A 22,505-nucleotide genomic window follows, 5' to 3' on the forward strand; every position below is an offset into this window, starting at 1 on the left:
TTTGAAAAAGGTCGCCTTTTTCAAGACACGTAAGAGCTTAAAAAAAAATCACAAGTGGGGTAATACTGATGCATTTTATGTTGTAGAATAAAACGTGAAAGTATATTGAGCTTGTGTTCACCACAGACCTTATTTCAGCCATTTACCCCAAATCCCATATAAAAAAACATTGACTTGGGGACGATGGAACCAGAAGTGCTAAAATGCTAACTCGTTTCTGCGTTTTGGCCTACAAAGTAATGTCATACCTGCACAACTCTATAGGGTTCTATATAGAAACCCATTGAACCTTTTTATCTAAGATTGTAATTTTGGTCAAAACTCAATTTGGACAATGTGTAGTTCATATCTCTTTAAGTATGTGCATGTCACTGACCCTCTGTCTCTGGTTGCTTTGCAGTTCTCTCAGCTCTTCACGTAATCTCTCACATTCAGCTTTTAGCTCCTCCTCCCTCTGACACGCCCCCTGAGCCTCATGCCGTGCCCCCTCTAGCTCCGCCTCCAGGCGCTGTAATTTGAGGTCAGAGAGGGTGTCCAGACTTCGGGAGCTCTGTAGGGTCATGGGGCAGTCTAGCACTAGGGATGGGACAGTTATTATGATTAGATAAGCCAAACACACTGCGTCAATTAAAAAAAAATCAACATCCGTCATGTGCCTTTCACAGCCAGGATAGGAGAATATGTAGCAAAACTATTAGCAAAATCATCAGTAAAATAATCTGAAAAATATTTTGATGAAAAAAAAGGTCAACATACACAGCCTATGCAAATACAAAATTTGTTTAAACGAATAAAAAGTAACTAGGAAATATCAGAAAAATAATGTACATAAGCTTATGTTTTTTATGCTGAAGTTTTGAGTAAATTGAGTACTGTTGAAGTGTAAATATGTCTGTAAAAATCAATAATTAAGTTACATAAAATATAAATTAATAATCATTTATTTGCATTGGGCCTTTCACAAAGGATCCCTCACAATGTACATGACAGACCAATTACATTTCAGTATGCAAATAAATGCAAGACCAACTGCAGAATAGTTTGCAGATATTGTCGATATTAATTTGAATGCCAATGTGACATTTTCAAAGTATGAACTTTAAAAAATAGATGGCACATCAAAGGCTGAAATTAAATAAATCACCAAAAAATGTGAAGTATAATGTTTCATGAATATCAATATATTGCTGGTGTTCCTCAAAAGAAACATCCCCAGAACATGGGATGTTGCAGATCAGTTATTGCCTGACAGCATGTCTTTGAAGTAACAGATTTATCTCTGACCTCATCTGTCACTCAAAACAGATTTAAGCAAGACCAACAGATTTACCTTTTGAGTTTCTCTACGCTATGTAATGGGAAACTCTCTCCTCCATCAGGCAATGGAAACACACAGGATGTTTGGTTGCCGCCCTATAGGGCCAACAGTGTTAACCAGGCAGAAATCCAACCTAAAGTCCCCTAACACACGTCCTTTACTCCATGCCGCTCTGAAACCTTGAAGATGGAGAATACAAGACTGAACTATTTCCTGTCAGAGCGTCCTGCTCCTCACCCCCGGCGTGGGCACTGTGATTCAGCAGCTCATAGAAAAGCAGTCCTTGAGCCAGCAGCTATTGTGACAGTTCAGCAATAAGCAAGCAGAAAACACACACCCCAGCACGCCTACATCTCACACCACAACCACAGTGAAATGGATTTTTATTCCTTTTCTTAAATATTTGCATGTAATATTTGCGTTCATGGGTGTTCACAAAATTGACATCATTCTAGTATTATTTTCTAACAGGGTTACCGAACATCTCTGTTGCATAATTTACATAAATACATAATTTGCTGGAGTTCTCTGGGATTGTTTGACTACTGTTGAGTGCCTTTGAGTTTGACTGAAACGTTTTAGATCCCTGAAAGGGGTCACAGGGGAAAGGTATGTCCTTTCCACTTAGTTACATAGTCTCTTTGTGGCGAGAGTCTTTTCTGAACCACAATCCGAATAAAAAGAGACAGTGAAAGGAAAGAGAGACAAGAAGGGGGAAATGAGGTAAAAGGAGAGAGATGCAACACAACACTGCCATCAGGGGAAAAAACAAAGAGGACCAAAAGGACAAGAGGACCGATGCTTGGCCTGTTTGAAGTCCTTCATAGGAGAGGGGCTCTTTGAAAAAAACTAAATTAGGCTAGATTGAAAACTGGACAGAAATTGTGAAGCATATATAATGAAAAAGGACACTTCAAAGACCCCAATACACAATCTGTTGTTGGAGAGGAATACAAATGAAGCAGGCACATAAAAAGACAAATAATGAACAAGATATTATGCTGATAAACAACCCTAATAGCAAATATATATATATATATAGTGCCTGACACAGTTATCATTTTCACTTCCAGCGCCACGTTGTTTAAATAGCAAATGCTCTTGTGCCCATTTGTGTGCCCATAGCCATGCTGGTCTGAAATTGAGGTGTGTTCAGCACATTGGCTGCATGTTGCTATTTTGAGGCAACTGAAAACAACTGCGCCATTGACCCAAAAAAACCCTGGTCTAAAGTCAATAGCGCAGTACTTTTTGTGTTATTTAAAGGGATTGTTATTAATATGCGCATATAGGCGGGTACACAACACGCGTGCACACTGCTTATTACATAGACAGGAATGCGCAGTAGCACACAAACATTTTTAAACATTAAAAATGAAAGGATTTCTCTCTGAAGAAGCGATCAGTTAGCCTGACGTCGTCATACTCAGATTCTAGTCAGAATATGAGCTGATACTGCTCCATTGGGCTGTGATTATGGGGCGTTTCAACTGAACCAGGAAAGAAAATGCCTCTGCACTCAATTGGATAGACCTACAACCAATCAGAGCAACGTAGCGACGCATAGTTGTCAACAGAACTCAACTGCACGCACGCTGGAAGAAGTAGAAGAAGAAGATGAGTGTAAACGATTTTTGCTGGTGTTCTAAAAAAGAATTTAATGATACACGGAGTACTTACCAACACGATCATCATTTTTGAGAGAAATAGTAAAGGTGAATGCATATGAACAAGTTCTCCGTTTAGGATTAGAACGAATTAAACCCAAGTGCTCTTTGGTGACATTACTGTTGATCATCTGCCCATCATCGTATAAAGCCCGCCCTGACAATTTGATAGGTCCGAACAGCTCTGGTTCATAGCATAGTATAGCTCCACAACGGATCAAGTCCAGACCGAACTTCTCGACCTCAAATGTTGTAGGCTATGTTCGGCTGGCATCCAGGCTAGCGATCAGTCTTTCCGCTGGCAAATTCTGCCATGTAAATAGCGAATCCGCCATGGTGCAAGCACAAATGGCTTTTAAAGGGAATGGGAGAGGAGACTCTGAATGGTTTATTGCACGTTACACCCAAAACACACCCCTGATTCATTAAGAGGTACAACCCTTTTGGACCGTTTTTTTTTCAGTTGTTAAACTAGCAGAAGTCGATTCGGACATGCTCTAACCGTACATGCGCCATGCGCTTCAGACCATGCGCTCAGATCTTTAAATAGGCCCCAAGCTTTTCATTTTCTTAACTATAAATTATTGGATAGGAGCAAAATTTAGACGCTTTAAAAGCAATTGTCGTCTCAGAAAAACATCAAATACAGAATTAAGTTTTTAGCAAAATATGGGAAGTTGTGTGTGGAGTGATGAATCACAGTGAAACACGAGTTGCTGGTGATGCTCCAGAGCAGAGTCTTTGAAAATCTGGTGAGAAACATAATAATAAACGCATCTCTACCACAGTGAAGCATTGAAGAAGAGGTGTCATTGTGTGGGGGAGCCTGTTTAGCTGCTGGTATTGGTGAGCTACTTCACCGTGAAAAGTAATTTAAACCTTTGGCATACAGGAGAATATTGCAGAATGGCTTGCTTCCCCATAAATAAAAAAAAGTTGTTATCTATAGAGGAATGATCAGATGTTATTTTCCAACAAGACAATGCTCCTGCCCAAATTGAGAAGACAACCAAGAGTCCATCAGGCTCACGGTTTTAGCATGGTCAGAGTCCAGATTTGAACCCTATAGTGTTTCACATTAAGCTCAAACGAACTGGGAGACATTTTTAACTATTCACAAACTGTTTGAAGCCATTAACATTGGCCCTGTTTACATCTGGAGTTTTAATCCGTCTCTTTTGTCCACTTTTAACCACTTCTGTCCGGATTTCTTCGAGGGAGGGTCTATGGATGGGTAAATGTATGGGTTTTTTCAGATCTTTCGATTTAATGGACAAAATAAGCTTGCGCAATTTACATATGAGCGCACCCGGAGACAACGGAAAAACAGCCTGCAAGACGCTGTGAGTGCGTGTTAGAATTCAAGAATGGTGAGAGAACATTGTGTTTGGTTTGTTTTTCATCTTTAAACCAAACTTGGGTCTTCAGCCGACAAAGTTTGAATCCCATCTGGCTAGCACACTTCCCATAATGTTTACGCATTAGGTCAGTAGGCGGTCTTTTGTGGCTGTTCGAACGCATTCAACCACATGAGCGTCTACACGTCGAATGCGTTTTCGACTACCTCTGGAAGTGGTCGAAAGTGGACAAGCTCAAATGTTTTAGAGCCTGTTTACACCTGTATTTAGCGTCATCCACTTGTGATCCGGTCGATCAAAACGCATCTTAATACCAGGTGTAAATAGGGCCATTGAGTGGAACAACACTGACTCCTCTTTCTGTAAAAAGCTGGGGATGTTGGGGAAGGCTATTCTGTGCAAAGTTACTTTTTCTACAGTATTTATGCTATTCTTGCAAATTTCCCGACCAGTGATTTGTGATTAAAATGGTTAAGACCATTAAAAGACCACTAAATATTTCTAAACAGATGTAATGTAAGATCATACAAAGTGCAGTACTGTCCGAATACATACATTTTAATTCGCTCTTTACTTGTATAGACACCTATATGACATTGACTATGTAGTGAATAGTGCATGAGTGAATGAGTCAGCACTAACGATTTTAAGCACAGATCTGCATGTCCTAGACCACTGAGTGATTTCTAAATTAACATCTGCATGCATACGCACAAAACAAGACTTACTATGTGGGTCAGGGCTGTGTAGTTGCAGATACTGCATGTCTTTGTTGTGTAGCTGTGTGTTGAGTTTGTGAAGAGAGCTCTCCCTCTGCCTCAGAGCCGATTCTAGACTGTGAATCCGCTCGACGTGTTTCTCCACCATAGACGTCTGAGGCCGGGAAAAAGTGAGAGAAGAAAGAGAAAAGAAGAGAGGGAAAGGGACAAAGATGAGCACAAAAGTAAAAGATTAAAAGAGATTAAAACTGAAACGCCAAAAGAGGAAGCAAAGAGGGACTGATCAAAAGATAGACAAGGGCAAAGAGGCCATTACTTTCACCATGCAGATTCCTCCGACATTCACGTCCATGTGGAATTTTTGTCAGCAATAAAAGATGAGGACTTGTAGATGTAACAGCTGATAGCTGGCTGAGTGTTTCAGAGAACGGCACAGATGCTCAAAAGCTTGCATCATGCAATTTTCAAAACTTCACTCTTTTGGTCCCGGCCAAATTCATTCGAAGCCATTTGAGACCCATGTTTAAAATCGAGGATGCAAATGTGCATATACGATTACAGATATCCAGAATCATCCACTTATACAAGGGCTTGGCTGGGAAATATAAGAGCCCAATTACATTCACACAGCTCTGTTAGGATGTACGCATAGTACAAGATTAATCAAGTGGACACCTGGTTGGATTAAAGCCTGAAGCACATGGAGAGGCTAATTATCGCAACTGCCCATCCGCTCGGCAGCCAAACTTAGCATGGATGTCGGGGAATTAATTTCTAGAAGAGCTCTCACCATCTTGTCCAGGTCTCGCTGAAGGCTGGACTTCTCCATGTGGATCTTCTCATAGGCCTGAATGACATCTTCAAGCTGCTCCTCTCGTTCTTTGCTCTTCTGAAGCTGTAGAACACACACACCTATCATTACAAGGACTTTCCATTGGCTTAATCCTTACAGAAATCTTTGTGCATTTTTACATTTTTATAAAAACATTATTTAGTGTATTTAATATGTGCTTTGAATTGCAAGGACAGTTGGGCTGTCCTCAGGCTGTATAATGACAAGCTGTTGTAACATTTGGTTTAGGCAGGTGTAGTATAAAAATACATTAAAAAGATTCTTATTTTGTCCGTTATTTCTTGACATATTTCTTTTGTTCCATAATGGCTTGTTTGTTACCATTATGGAATTTATATGTTCATTAGGCCCATAATATCAGTTCTGCTGGAAGCTCTGACCTAAATCTTATGCATTAAACTTTTGTTTTTTTTTCACTACATAAAAAACTATACTCTTGAGGAAGAGGCTTCTGGACCCATTAACTATATTTCAATAATAACAGGGCTCAACTAAGGAAAAACAGCAAGCATTTTCCCCCTCATTCCCTTATTTGTCCAGTAGTTCTGTTTTTTACTTGCCCCACCACAAAAGAGTGAACCATTTTAATTTGTTCAAAATATTTCTAGCAAATGGAAAATATATTGATGTGTGACTGTGTGTGTGTGAGAGTGTGTGTTTGTGTATACACCGATCATGCATAACATTATGACCACCTTCCTAATATTGTGTTGGTCCCCCTTTTGCTGCAAAAATAGCCCTGACCTGTCAAGGCATGGACTCCACTAGACCCCTGAAGGTGTGCTGTGGTATCTAGCACCAAGATGTTGTTGGCAGCAGATCCTTTAAGTCCTTTAAAGGTCCTATGGCATGGCATTTTTCTATTATTTTATAATGTTTCCTGAGGTGTACTTATATTCTTATAAAATGTCATAATTTAGAAATAAAAGGCATTTTTTCAATACTGATGTTTGCCCTGTGGCTGAATGCCCTGTTTCAAGAGGCGTGTCTGCTGTGAGACTTCAGTAAAAACGGCCACTGTTGTGATTGGCTGACATCTTTGCATTTGAAATGAGCGGAGGGGGCGTGGTTTAACGAGGTCTACGAGGCACGAGCAGGCACGAGCTGCTGCCAGAGAGATAGATGGACCGGAGTTCACTACACATCAGTTCTGTCTGTCTCAGTTCAGTGAACGGTTGTAGTTACAGCATATACTTCAGGTTATTAGTCTATTTCTAGTCGGAGGGACTGTCACTCATGTCAGAAAGTTAGTAACTTTAGTAAATTATGGATCAGCGCTGACTGGAGACGCGAACCGTTAAGAACGATTCAGTCCGATTTGGTGAACTGATTAGGTTCACTAAAAAGAACCAGTTCAAAAGAAAGATTGTTCGCGAACCGGACATCACTAACGTACCAGAGGCAGAGACGGAGCTCAGCCATTGCTCACAAAGTTATTTATAGTAACTACTGAGTTATGAGAGCGCTGTCAGTCAGCGCAAGTTTATTGTGTTTGTATCTGAGAGTTCTGAATAAACACGAGTCCCAGTCACACCGAGTCCGTCTTCATCATTATTACCAACTTTGTAACACATGCAAAGTACCATCACAGCGAGATGAACGAGTTAGTAAGTGTTGATTATAGCATTATTTTTTGAGTACACAGCGCAAAAAAAAGACACAACAGCAGTAATCGAACGTAATCCAGTTTATTGTGGGGAAAGCTGCCTAGCCCGGATATGCTCACGCTTACCCCCCCTTCTGCTTAATCTCGCGCCGCGTTTGGTGCCTCCGCTGTGGGCCAGATGCAGTACTGGGGGTCGGGGATGTTGAAGGCCGACTGGCCAGTGCAGCCCGAGCTTCGGCGTGTGTGAGGTTTATCTCTAAAGATGTTACTCTGCTAATGTTGAGCAGAAACGACTGTATGCACATTTTAGAACAGATAGACGCAACGAGGACGTACAAAAACACTGACTCACAAGATAGAAAACACGAAAACACCGTTCTGTCGGGAGAGAGATGACGCAGTATGTGCACGAATAATAAATAATTAGCTAGACATAAGAAATCACTGATCACAGATCAGAAGGAACTGAAAAAAGACTTCTGTTTTCATTTGTACATCCAAACACTGAGAAACTGCCAGCGTTCACTCGTTCACAAGCAATGATCTCTGGAGCGCTTGCATGGGCGTGCCAGATTCTCTGGGCGGAGGAAAGGGAGGTAACCGTTCCTGCTTGGATGTCAAACCAGGAGACTTCAGGATTGGCTAGTTTGGCCTGTCATTTTCTCAAAGGCAGAGAGAGACAGCCAGAACTCGGGTTTACACCGATCAACATTTCTATCCACTTGGGGACAATATTCAGGCTAGGGGAACTCATATTAATGTTGAAAAACCTCATAAAAGGAAAATTTCATGCCATGGGACCTTTAAATAGTGAGGTGGGGCCTCCATGGATCGTACTTGTTTGTTCAGCACATCCCACAGATGTTCGATTGGATTGAGATCTGGGGAATTTGAAGGCCAAGTCAACACCTCAAACTCGTGCTCCTCAAACCATTTCTGAACCATTTTTGCTTTGTGGCAGGGCGCATTATCCTGCTGAAAGAGGTCACAGACACCAGGGAATACCGTTTCCATGAAAGGGTGTACATGGTCTGCAACAATGCTTAGGTACGTGTCACAGTAACATCCACATAGATGGCAGGACCCAAGGTTTCCCAACATAACATTGCCCAAAGCATCACACTGCCTCTGTCGGCTTGCCTTCCTCCCATAGTTTATCCTGGTGACATGTGTTCCCCAGGTAAGTGACGCACCCGGCCATCCATGTGATGTAAAAGAAAAGGCCACCTTCTTCCATTGCTCCGTGGTCCAGTTCTGATGCTCACATGCCCATTGTTGGTGCTTTCGGCAGTGGACAGGGGTCAGCATGGGCACCCTGACTGGTCTGCGGCTGTGCAGCCCCATAAGCAACAAACTGTGTATTCTGACACCTTTCTATCACAACCAACATTAACTTCTTGAGCAATTTGAGCAACAGTTCGTCTGTTTGATTGGACCACACGGGCCAGCCTTCGCTCCCCACGTGCATCAATGAGCCTTGGCTGCCCATGACCCTGTCGCCGGTTCACCACTGTTCCTTCCTTGGACCACTTTTGATAGATACTAACAACTGTAGACCGGGAACACCCCACAAGAGCTGCAGTTTTGGAGATGCTCTGACCCAGTCGTCTAGCCATCACAATTTGGTCCTTTTCAAACTCGCTCAGATCCTTACACTTGCCTATTTTTCCTACTTCTAACACATCAACTTTGAGGACAAAATGTTCACTTGCTGCCTAATATATCCCACCCACTAACAGGTGCCGTGATGAAGAGATAATCTGTTATTCACTTTACCCATCATAATCTTATGCCTGATTGTTGTGTGTGAGTGTGTATATGTGTATAAACAACACATTTTTTGTTCTTTACAAAAGAATTGATGCAGTGATAATCTTAATCCATGACACACTGAACAACAGTGGTATATGATTAATGATTGGTTTGTAGTTCTGACATTCTTAATTTTCAGCAACAAAAAAACAAAGTTTATGTTTACAAGAAAAGAACATGGATGTACAAGATCAACAAAATGTAAGCTTTTGAGTGTCGAAAAAGCAAGTGATTGTTCTGTCAACTGGTGATGTTGCACACAAGTTTCACATTCTGACAAATTGCTTGTCGCTGGAAAGACACGGTGTAAGAAAGAATAAAAACATTAAGACAGAGGTTGTTCTGCCATTATACTGTATATAAAAATGAAACAAACGCACTTGTGTTGTTACCTGCACTTTCATTTGAATACAGACACACAAGCATCTACTTCAATTATCATATAACGCACCTCTCTGCAGTGATCCTTTGGCTTCACAGATAATAGTAGCTTATTTTCAGAAAAATAACAGAACAGGGTATTTACTTTCAATTGCGCTGCATTAGATCTCAGCAATAGCTCATGACTGCAAAGTTCCTGGTGTTGGGGAAAAAAAGTAAAGAATGAAATACAACAAGACATGGATCAAGGAGGAAGGCCACAGTCAAATGATGATGGAGGGGAAGAATAAGGAATGTACACACAAAGTATCGAGCGTCAGCAAAAGCGAGGGAGGTGTGGGAGAGAGAAGAACAGATGACAAAGAGAAATCTGGCTCTTCGACGAAGGGAAGGCTGCTGGGTGGCTATGGAAACACATAGCAAGCATCATTAATTAATGAGATGCTTCGCCAGGCAATGAGCCGAGAGATGCAGAGAGAGAGTGATCTTCCCATTTACACTCCACATCACAGCCAGTCGGGGGAGACAATTGAGAGCAGTCTTCAGGCACGCAAAACCGAACGCTTCGTGGTCTAGATTACGTAAGGCCTCTGTCATGAATGACTGGGCATTCAAAGTTGTCCTTTATTACCCTACTAATCGTATTACTGTACCTCTCTAATCTTTCCCTTTTGTGACACGTAATCCAGATTTACAACACAATATAGCCAAATCACAATATAACAAGAGATTGTTTGAAATTAGCAGAACAACAGATGAAATGCAGTCCAGAAATGTGTGTGTGTGTGTGTGTGTGTGTGCATGTGTTCGTTCTCTCACCTCGAGGGTCAGCAAGTTGACTCTCTGTTGCAGACTGCCATTCTCGGACTGGAGCAGAGCTGTGTCTTTGGGCTCAAAGGAGCAGTAGGAGTTTCTGTCCTCTCCAAACTCGCTTATCATGGGGAACTGCATACACACATACACGGGTCATCACAGGCACAAACCGCCATGAAAAAGAATCATTTAGAGTTCCATTAACAGTTCTACCACCTTTGATGCATAAAAAACAGCATCATATTCACTAACCACCCATGATTTGGTTTAGCCGGGCACTATCTGCACTGTTTAAATGAAGTCGTTGTCTTTCTTTTCAGCACAAATATGCATTATTTGTATGCAAATGAGGCATAGCGATTTAACAATGTGCAGAAAGCAGTTGGTAAACTATTTTTTTTTAAAAACAGATGTTTGTGAAAATTCTCAAGCAATTATAAAATGATTGAGAAAAGCATTTGTTGTTACTGTCTAACCCCCACTTTCCATTCCTATAAAACAAAGGCAAAAGCCAAAAATAAATAAATTAATACATTTTAGAAAATGTACTCTACCATTCTAACGTTTATGGTCAGTTATATTTTCTTTCTTTCTTTCTTTAAAAAGAAATTATTACTTTTATTCAACAAGAATGAATTAAATTGATCAAGTGACTAAAGACTTTTTCAAAAGAACAGCAGTTATTTGCAGTTACTTTCTATTCATCAACTATTCCTTAAAAAAAAAAAAAACTATTTTCGCCAAAAATGAGAAGAAATGTTTTTTTGGGGGGATCATTTGACACTGAAGACTAAAGTAATGATGCTGAAAAATCATTTTTGCCATCACAGGATTAAATTGCATTTGAAATTATATTAAAACAGAAATCAGATATTTTAAATTGTAATAACATTTCATGATATTACAGTTTTTACTGTAATAATAAATTACAAATAAATGCATTCTTAGCGACAAAATCTTACCAACCCCACACTTTTGAACGATAGTGTATGGCAATACTGAAAGAAAGAAAAATCATTATCATTATTGCAGTGATTATTATGTTTCTAGCATGTTATATGTTAGGTTCTTCTAACCCTAATTTATAGAGTGTGTAGCTTTTCATTTCTTAAACAAATATGTAGGAAGACACATCATGCCCATATTCCAGGATGACAATGTCAAGATTCATCAGACTCAAATTGTGAAAGAATGGTTGGAAGGGAGCATGAAGAATAATTTTACATTATGAATCGGCTTCATTGAAAGTCTTTGGGATGTGCTGGAGGAGACTTTACAGAGTGCCGGACTCTTGCACTGTCAATACAAGATCTTGACCAAAAATTGATGAATCTCTTGATGGAATTAAATGTTGTGATGTTATTTCCATCAAGAGGTACATACATTTTTAGTCAAAATCTTGTATTGAAGCTTGTATTGAAAATACAAAATCCATCCATTAGTGTTAGACGAACTGTTGCCAAACATATTACATGATAGAAACATAATAATAACGGCAATAATGATCAACGATCATTGACTCTTAAGCATTTGCCTATTTAAATCCAAACAGCGACTTTTTTTTGTACATTTATATACTGTCAGTAGATGCTGGTGCTTTGATGTGCTGGATCTCATAAATTTTTACTCCTACGAGCTTTGAGAGCTGTGTGCATTTGTTCCCCACGTTTAGCCCTTTACTAGGCAGTGAGCCATAGTGAACGCAGAACCCTGGAGGCGCTCGTTCTCTTTCTTTCTCTCGCCTTCTGCAAAAAACAGCTGTTCTTCAGAGGCCAGCCATCGTTGGTGCGTATACATGCATATGTTTGGGCAGGGCCAAAGCAAAAAGCTATAAAGACACCCAGTCTGGAGCATCTCCAACCTGCAGCTCCCCAGAGGCCTGGAAGCTGGCCAACCTACCTAGTCGTACCCAAAGATCACATCAAATGAAACAGCTGCGCACTTTGTTGAGTAGGTTACTGCACACCATAAGCATTGTGCTCCTGATTTGTAATCTAAGGAAGATTAACATCCTCATCATGTGAATAATAATCACGTGTTTAAAGATTAATAGAGACGTGATCTACTTTCCGATCAAGGAGCCTCTTGTATTGTGTGTATAAGGGGCTTTGTGCGTTTTTATGTGGACGCTTGACATGCTAATTGCAGAGAGCATGCACGCTTGTTTATGTACAGCTCGGCTCACGTGTCAGCGTGCCTATAAATAAAGCTCTTTCATACATGAAGCAGGCACAGCTCATAATGAGCGCTGTCATGCCACAGTCATTAATCAACTCCATGTTATATGCTAGCAAAAACCCTGACAGCAGCTTAAATCAGTATTCAGCAGCTCAACTCACAAAGATCACTATTATTTCTCAAGAAAACTGTAAAGCTACTCCGTAACAGTTGAATAAAAGCTTTGGCATCTACCAGCATCAAGTAGGGTTGCTTGACACATTAAATGTTTAGTTTAATTATCGCTTTTTGCTCTTTCAGTGCAGTTCTCTGCTGTGTGCCAGGTAACAATATTATCACTTGGTATATTAAACGTATGTGACCATGTCAAAGTCTCTGCAATAATGTGAAATGTCTACACCCTACTTTTGACTAGATGATACTGTGGTATAATAAAAACTAATTTGATAGGCAAGAATGACTCATTTAGAAAATTTAATGAGCTTAATTAGGCTTAACAGACTATTTTATCTACAGTGGCATCCACAAGTAAATATTCATATTCATTCATAATTCCTTTCATAATTTTATGCAAGCTATTTGAGGTACAATTTGAAATTCAAATGTGATGTAATCTGATGTAAATTTATTTTTTGCACTACAACACATTAGGCGTGAGAATGCATCACTATTTAGTGGAAATGACGGTGACACTTTAGTTTAGGGTCCAATTCTCAAGTTGCTTATTAGCATGCATATTATAGGATATTGGCTGTTTATTAGTTCTTATAAAGCACATATTAATGACCTTATTCTACATCCCTTAATCCTACCCAATACCTATGATTAGTTATTAGTGAGAACTGGACCCTAATCTAAAGTGTGAACGGAATTACAAACTACTGAGTGATGGACTGATGATAAATGGACGCCTCACAAGGCTCTGCTACATTGAACATTCAAGTTTAAAATCAGTGCTGTCTAAAGTTATACGGACAGTAAAGAGGTTTTTCGCAAAGAGAAAACTTATAAGGACTCAAAGACCTTCTTCATAACAAGCAGCCAACGAGGTTATAATGGACAGCTTCAGTACACTTGTTTAATGTCTATAATAACACTAAGTGTCATTTTGTATCTTGTTTATTTTCAGACTATGCATTGTATACGTTTCTGATGTGTTTGTACTGTTCATTGAAGAATAGGCGTATAGCCTTTTTAAAGGAACAGACCTGTGTCTGTGATGCTGTGAGGAGAGCTACACTGAGACCATATTAAAACATGGGATGTCTTTCATTTAAACCTGGAAATAAGCTGTCAGTTTTAAACAAGAAATGTTATAATAGTAATTAAAAATTCTGCACTATATAGGTCGCTAATCAAAAAGCACAATATGCTTTTTGGATCCTTCTCAAATCAAGCTGGATAACATAATCATCAGGCTTTACACAAACATGTGGAGTTCATGCAGCTCAAGTGCTGCTGTCATTAAAGCAAATTGGAAAACCAAACACTTTTTCAGAAAAACACTTTTTTTTTCTCTCTCTCTCTCACTAAAATAGTTTTACAAATGGTCTTAAAGTGGACTTTGGACCTTTGAGTTTTGTTACTTTTTTATATGAAACAAAGTCTCAGCTTTCAAAGTCTCAATTTTAGAACAAAATTCAAACAGTAAATGTCGTTTTGACCCTCTTTAATGTGACGTGACAGATCCCTGTATCTGCTTTAGTTCAAGCGGCAGAGTGGAGCACACATGACTCAATCCTCTCTTACGCTTCTAGTTATAGCATGAAATAAACATGAATACATTTCAGAAGGTATGTAGAACGAATGTAACGTGTCATGTAATCAGTGTTTCATCCACGGAAAGACATCAATAAAACAGATTTGTAAGTCACGTAATAATATAGGATAGCCATTCAATGTCCTTAAACTCATTAGTTAGCTAGATTAAATATATTCTAGAGAGGAGCATTTCGCTAATTATATGCACTGCTGTCTTGTTTGAATACATTTTTTCATGAAAACAAGGTTTTTATACAGCCACTGTTTAAATGTTTATATTTCAGAAACGTATTAACTTGCGTGTTGATTATTAAAAAAAAATATTAATTACAAATTAATCACTTTAATTCGGTTTTGGTTAAAAAAAATATTTTGTTTCATCACCAGTAACATTACACATTTTTAATGTTCTTAAGCTTCTTGCATATGAACGGATATTGCATATTGTACGGAGTGTCTATTTACACTAAGAGCAAATAGCCCATCTTGTTGGCAGAGGGTATTTACACTAACGTCCACTGATGTCTTATTGGGCCAGACAAAATTACGGAGAACAAAGAATTGGCAGATAGCTCTGACGCAAATCGACCCGAGTTCGGTTCGAACTATCTGCCGAAGAACTATTTTGCTGAAAATCAGATCGGAAAGGCATTTATTTTCAATAAAAATGAATAAAATATTTAAAAAGTGGAAATAAAGTGTCTAACGTGTTTAATAATAAAGTGTTTATCGGCTAGGGTTAGGGGTAGGTGTAGGGAGGGCTTTATTGTCCCAATTGTTTTATTGGCATCCATTTAATAATTTTAATAAATATAATAATTTACACCAGGGGTCTCCAAACTCGGTCCTGGAGGGCCACTGTCCTGCAGAGTTTAGCTCCAATCCCAATTCACCCTTCGCCGCAAGGATGATTGACAGGCGATCTGACCAATCACACTGCCGAATCTGCCATTTTGTCTGACAAAGCAGTCAGGAGAGTTAGTAGATTAACGTTGGTGGACTTGAACTTGGAAAAATCTTCTTTTAGTGTTCATTCATGTTTATTTCATGCTTATCAGTAGCTATGTTTCCATCCACCTATTTTTATGTGCATTTTGGGATATCGCATCAAAAAATACTGAATGGAAACATGCGCATAAATTCTAAAAATGCGCATTAAAAACTTTTGCGCTCGTTTGAGTAGGATAAATTTTCAATACGATACGAAAACATGCGCATAAACTACGATGGAAACGCATTTACCGAATAAATTCATTGATGCGCATAAAGAAAATCATGACTTTCGCGATGTAACAGCATAACTACTAACCAGCGGAAAAATCTTGTTTGCACAGCATTTTTGGTCTTTAAGAAGTCTGTTGTCAAAGATGCTCGGCATATTTACCTCCTAGAACTGTCTTACACGACTGCATTCCCAAACAGCACATCTGCCTTTGAAAGCATGTCAACAAGTTTGTTGAGACGCACAAGTTTCTCTGAGACGCAAATCATTTATTATATACGAAAATGATTATATATGGTGGCTTCTCCTATGTTTCTTAGAGATTTTTTAGCGGTAGTTTATCAGGAAGGGACAATTATGTTCTCTTCGACTCACTGGATGGAAACGGTGCTTTATTCGCAAATGTTTTATGCAACATTGCATTTTTGAGCATAAATTATATTCGCAACTTTGGATGGAAACATAGCTAAAGAACTACAAGGAAGAGATAATCGGTTCACGAGCAGCTTTAACTAAGGCGCTACAGCAATCACGACACATTAAAGAGCCACAAAACTGTATTTATTGTTTAAATTTCTTTAAAAAAATTACAATTTCAAAGTTGAGACTTTGTTTCATATCAAAAGTAACTTGCTCTGTCCTGTCTGTCGGCGTGTTGTCAGTGTCCTCTATGCTCCGCAATGTATTTTCTCTATGCGAGATCATGTGTGTGGTGTGAGAGCACCATGGCTTGTCGGACATAGCAACAGTAACTAAAGGGGGCGGGTCTTTGCGAACGGTCAATTAAACACTCCTGAACCAGCTAATCAGTGTCTTACTAGGGCCTAGACCCCTGATTTACACTATGTTACTATTGCATACCGTTTAATGTACAACAATACTGAGGTGCAAATATAGTCCGGGTATGAGTAACCAACTTCTAGCCAAAATGTTGTTTTTGCCAAAATAACTTGCAAAATGTATGATATTCCATCATGTAAGCAAAGTCAACAGGGATTACAAGGTTCATGTTTCATGTTCTACATGACTAGTCTATTCTTGGGCTACGGTTAGACGTCTATTACATTTTCACAGACAGCCCAAATTTTGCCTTGTTTTAGCCTAGACGCCAGGGCTGTGTTTGGACGGCATGATCTAATCAACGGCTAGCTCTTAGCTTTTAAATGCAAAATTGCTTTCTGGGAACTGGCCAGCCCACACTACCGGTAGTTACACCACAGGCCAACATCTACGGTGACCTCCACTGATATCTGAGCTAAAGGACTGGGCCGTTTTGTACCTTTATCTCGTAAATCTTGAGTTTTCTTTTGATGTCTGCATTCTCTCGCTCGAGGCCAGCTAGTCGGGTCTTGATGTCCTGGTAGGCGCTGATGAGGGCGAAGTGGGAGGCAGAGTACATATCCTCTGATAAGGGAGAGCTCGACCAGCCCACCCCGCAGCCATCTTCTTTCAGACCCTCGTTACCCCCCAGCAAGCCCAACTGGCCCCCGAAGAGAGACTCCATGACTCCTGATCCTCAACCTGTGAGATGTGAGAGAGAAAGAGGCAGGTTGTTTATGTGAATCAAAAATGTGAGCTAATCAGCCTTGCGGCTTTCGTTCTTTCATCTTGAACAGAATTTTTCACTTCTTCAATGGTTCTGTTATTGTGCATGCTCGTCCCTTTATAAGCTCCACTTCACCCTCACTCAGGATAATTATTTCCTTTCTCAACTACGCTTCTCATTAGTATTGACAAACACGCCACAAACCACCAAACCGCACCAAACTAAAGCATCTTTACTGAAGGCCACGGTTGTTTTCTTTCTCAACCACATGCCCTTTAGCTTCTCTGGGATCTGGATATGTTTGGTCCTTTTTTGGGGGACAATGTGGTCCGACCACAGTCAATGAGACATCGTCAATTATTCAGGAAGACAAGGCCAGAGATACTTAAAAGAGCTAAACGGCATGACCTGATTCAAGTACAAGCTGTGCTGATAAGAGGATGACATCACCGCCTAGCAACAGCCACTGAGATCACATGTATAACTGGCCTTTCTTACTAGCTTCTACAGGGTCAGCAAATTTGGTAAATACAGCATGGCGATGATGAGAAAAATAGGCACTTCAAAAATCTGCTATCATTTAAATGTTTTATTGGTAGGGTGTTCCGAATCCTAATGAGCTGTCGTCTTTAAGGCAGCCTAACTGAAATGAAACCTCTTAAGTGACAGATTTGGAGCGCTCTGTGCGGCATATAAATAGGGCTCCTCACACAAACCACACAGGAGACATGACTCACCGCAATCATTTGCTGTTAGCATGTTGCTAAGCTAACAATGCAATACATAGTGTTGCTAAGCTAACAATGCAATACATAGTTCCAAGCCTGCAGCACTCCTCTCAGAAACTGAAGCCTCCGCGCCTCTATTGCCCCCCTGGTGGTTGGTCCCAGTATAGCTCATAAACCCCGCCCCTCCATGTATTACATTGGACGCGAAACAAAATAAACAATTCAAATGCACTTCAAATAATTGTTTCCTAAAGATGGTTTCTGTCATTTTAGGCAGGTTTTATCACTATGATTTCATTTCAAGTGTTCGTTTTTTAAATTATTTTTTTTAAATTAGTTATTTGATGGTATAAAAACGGGGGGTGGGGGGAGGACGTCATGATTTACAGCTGAGATTGACAGCTTCTCTGAGTGAAGTTGTCACTGAGGCACTAACTGACTTTTTTCGGGATTTTCGGGAGGAGATTGGAGCTTTAGCCTTAATTTCTACATTTCCATAACTGTTTATTTCACACCAACATCATGAATTGTTCTACATCTGCGAGAGTGTGGGCGTGCTTTTGATATTGCGCGTCTACTTCCTGCTCTCTACTGTGCAAATTCCGGTCCCGAGATCACTACTGCGCAGACTCCGCCGTGTGCGGGCCTCCGGAGGCTTCAACTCTTGTCAGCGGAAGCCAATGAAATCGCATCGTCCATATTTTTTTACTGTCTATGCCATAGTTCATGCAAATATTATGTATACTTATAATTGTAATTGGCCTAGTTATTAAACTGAAATATTTTTTATCCATACCTTTCAGTATTGATTATGTACAGTGGTATAAATATATAAGTATATTTCCAAAATACATTTCTAATGCTTCACGCTAATATTACAATTCAGGTCGATATTTATTTTCATAATATGGCTGATATCCAATAAATGTCTAAGTTAACATTATAATTCTATGGATTTCATCAATATAAATAAAAAACTAAAATAGAAACTAAAATCAACCATTTTAAATTCTAGAAGTGAATTTAGGCACCACAACATTATAATATACACTACAACATTTTAGAATCAATATGTTTTTTTTTTTATGTTTTTGAATGCTTTTTATTCTTAATGATTCAACACTCTCCATTGACTTTGTATTGCGTGAAGCAACCCCTCTTTATCAAAAAAATCCGAACAATGTCTAAAAGCTGATATGTGACAAAGTGTACAGCAAACAAGCTAAACAAAACCCAGAACCTAAAACCCAGAACTTTTTACAAGCTGTTGACCCAAAAAACGAGCGTTTAAGGACAAAAAAAGTGGATACAGACAATTGAGACAGAGCACGACATGTTATATCACACTGAGAACTACACCCACTAGAGGGGAACGTAATCAGGAAATATAATATATAAAACTGACATTTGGATATTTGACGTAACGGTGTCAAAATGTTTGCTGCACACATAGGCATGAGGCACACTGACTGTCAGGAGCCCAAAATTTACCCATTCTTCCAGCTGATGCTTCACGTTTTATTGTCTGTATCCACTTTTGTCTCCTTAAATGCTCATTTTTTGGGGGTCGACAGCTTATAAAAATGTATTTATGTGTTTTTTAACTTGTTTGCTGTACACCCTGTCACATATCATCTTTTAGACATTTTTAGACATGATTGTTTTTTGTTATAAGTCATAAATGACAAGGAGGCAGCCTCACGCAATACAAAGTCAATGGAGAGCGTTGGATTGTTCTGAGACACTGCTTGTGATTTACGGGGATTAAAAAAAAAGGAGTGAGTGGATTTTTACCATTATAGGGTGGTTGTGCACACACACTGCCAACACACATTGTCCAAACAGCATGTAAAAGTGTGATAGGTGCCCTTTAAAATAAGAAATATCTAATATCTGATAAAATATATGTTGTTTTCAGTTTTATATAATGTAGTTTTATATAATTTATAATAATATATTTTACTATTGATTATAATATTGGCAGATATCAAATATGGTACCAATATATTGTGCATCCCAATAGTTTGGAACAGCTTTTGCGTCGGAAGCCCAAGATGGCTCAGGTAGGAATTTCTCTTGATTTTGAAACCACGATACAGTGTCAAAATAAAACAACAGAAGTGTAGTAACTGCTCAAAGACATGAGCTTGACTTGAATGCATGATGTAAGGTAGCCATGTTTGTAGAGGTGTAGCTCTCCCGTGTGTTGCCTTCATGCACTTCAGTCCCCAGAGCCCACTGTCTACACCATGATGAATCGCTCCAGTGCCATCAACAACACTCATTCACACCAGACAGCACTGCCTCAACAACAAGGCAGGACACAAACATGCACAGATAACATGGCGTAAGCAGGGAAAAAATGTAACATCTTCACTGTAAACCGTTTAGTAAGATAATATGGATATGCATGCAGCATCAGGTTGGCCATCTGATACAGCACGGAGGTGTGAGGAGATTTTACTGCACACAAAATGAGTCAGATGCTTTTTACTTAGTGAGCTAATTTTGATCACTTGCATACCAATGTTTAAAAACGACCAAAGAAGCCTTGGACCTCTTCCTGGGTGTTCTCTTGATTCTACTCTCTCTCTTTCTCTCCATCCTTCAGGGTAATCCAGAAAAACACCCACTCACAAAAATACATTTGCTCAGGCATGGCTAAGCAGCATGACCATGGGGGTGAGATTGCTGTTCTGATGAAGGTGTGAATGTGTGTAGGTGGAAGAATATCACTTTAGAGACATTGCAACCCACTACATTAATACAAGTGTGTTCTCACTCAGGGCTTTTCTGGTGCTGATAAGGAGTTGTAGCACAATGTACTTATCTCGTGTGATATGTTATTTCAAACATAATGAAGTGTCATATATTTATATCTCTGATAATAATGCATGATTATCGTTGTAAAAAACGTTTGGCTAAAACACAGCAGTCAGAAATCACCTAATCACATGCATAAATTTGTTCGATCCAATAGGGTTGCAAATTATTTCCCTCTGGAATTTAAGAAGTTATGAAAATGTCAATGTTGCTTTTTTCATACAATAAAAATGGCATTCACCGACTGTTAAGTTCGGCTGCAATTTTGCTTGGTTTATAAAAAATAAATGTATATATATAGTACTTAAGTAAAATACATATTTCTATAAAAAAATGAATATAAATAAAAATAATTATTTTACAATTAAGAAATTCTTTATTATAATATCTAATTTAATGTGCTGCGTGTTTCAGAATAACGCACAAATAAACACATTTTTTGTAAGACATACTACACAGACTGCCTGTTTTGTTTTCCTTTTCATGGACTTTTAGTTTGTTTCTCTCAGTGTCTGGTATTGTTTGTGTTTCGTCTGTTACGAAGACTTTTTACCGTGTGGATTACTTGAGTTTGTTTTATTAATAAATCTTTTGTTTATTTGAACCTGTTTGCACCATGAAAATGCAAATATGTCATTAAAGGTGCACTATGTAACTTTTCCATCCGCTAGAGGTCGCCTGTTCAAAACAAAGGCGTAGTTTTGATAAAGCCACGTTTGAGCCTAGACTCTCGGTACATGTGGTCTTAACCTCACAGCCAATGGAAAATAGTGATTATTAATGCTACTGTAGTATGAAGCAGAGCAGGACCGAGTGTTGTGGAGCTGAGCAAGCCCTCTGGAGCGCTTGTTAATGAGAAGAGCAGCAGGACTTTTGTTATGACACAGTTGCCGACGCCACTTCCGGTTTTCCGGTCATGAGTATGAGGTAACGCAGCTGAGTATGTTGAAAATTATGTTATGACGTTTGCTTGGCGGCTGCTATGACACTTGTTCACACTGCAGTGAGAGTAAAGCGTTCCTGCAGTATAAAACCGGAAACCGAGGGAAACACAGATATGATGCAATCGACAGGCGACTCCCTCACACATCCCGGTTCCTTGGTTAAAATAGCAATTTCCCACGATTAACAAAGAGTTGGAAACATTTAGGATATTGTAAGTACTCAACTGAACAAAATATATAATACTGGCCCAGTGGTTTTTGGAAATTTTACTGGAAAATTTTTACATAGTGCACCTTTAAATTATTGAAATATTAACTTAAAATCTCAATGGGTACTTGAAGTAAATATATTAGGTCAAAGAGGTACATCAGAAAAAAAAGTTGGAATCCTTGCATTGCATGTAAATAAGAAATGACGTGAATTTGTAAATTTCAATGTGTTTGAAAGAAAAAAGCCTTCCAAAGACAGGAATACGTGGTTAAATGACTTGCTGAGTGTCGCAGTGTGTTTTGGGTTTTGTTTGTGTTCATGTCTTTGTATTATGCTCCTTGTCCTGTTCCTGGTTTTGTTATGTGTTCCTGTTTGTCATGTGATCATTGTCATGTGATTCCCTTGTCCTCATGTGTTATGTTCTCATTGGTTGATTAAGTCAAGTGGGTTCTTAGTTCAGTTCTGTCATTGGTTCATTGTCCTGATTGTTCACAGGTGTCTTGTTTAGTTGTTTGTCTTTGTGTATTTGAACCCACATGTTTGCCATGTGTCCTTGTCGAGTATT

General features: G+C 39.2%; 1 protein-coding gene across 1 annotated transcript in view; it reads right to left on the reverse strand.

Moving 5' to 3' along the window:
* Nucleotides 1-22,505, reverse strand: part of tbkbp1 (TBK1 binding protein 1) — a 71,414-nt gene that overhangs the window by 18,768 nt on the left and 30,141 nt on the right. The window contains exons 2-6 of the mRNA XM_079846040.1: nucleotides 16,968-17,209; nucleotides 10,534-10,659; nucleotides 5,853-5,957; nucleotides 5,072-5,216; nucleotides 377-576 (exon numbers count right to left, since the gene is read on the reverse strand). Of these exons, the coding sequence (XP_079702166.1) occupies nucleotides 377-576; nucleotides 5,072-5,216; nucleotides 5,853-5,957; nucleotides 10,534-10,659; nucleotides 16,968-17,192 (801 nt within the window). The 5' untranslated portion in view covers nucleotides 17,193-17,209. The remainder of the gene's footprint in view (nucleotides 1-376; nucleotides 577-5,071; nucleotides 5,217-5,852; nucleotides 5,958-10,533; nucleotides 10,660-16,967; nucleotides 17,210-22,505) is intronic.

Source organism: Gobio gobio (assembly GCF_949357685.1).
Source record: "Gobio gobio genome assembly, chromosome: 20".
Lineage (NCBI taxonomy): Eukaryota > Metazoa > Chordata > Actinopteri > Cypriniformes > Gobionidae > Gobio > Gobio gobio.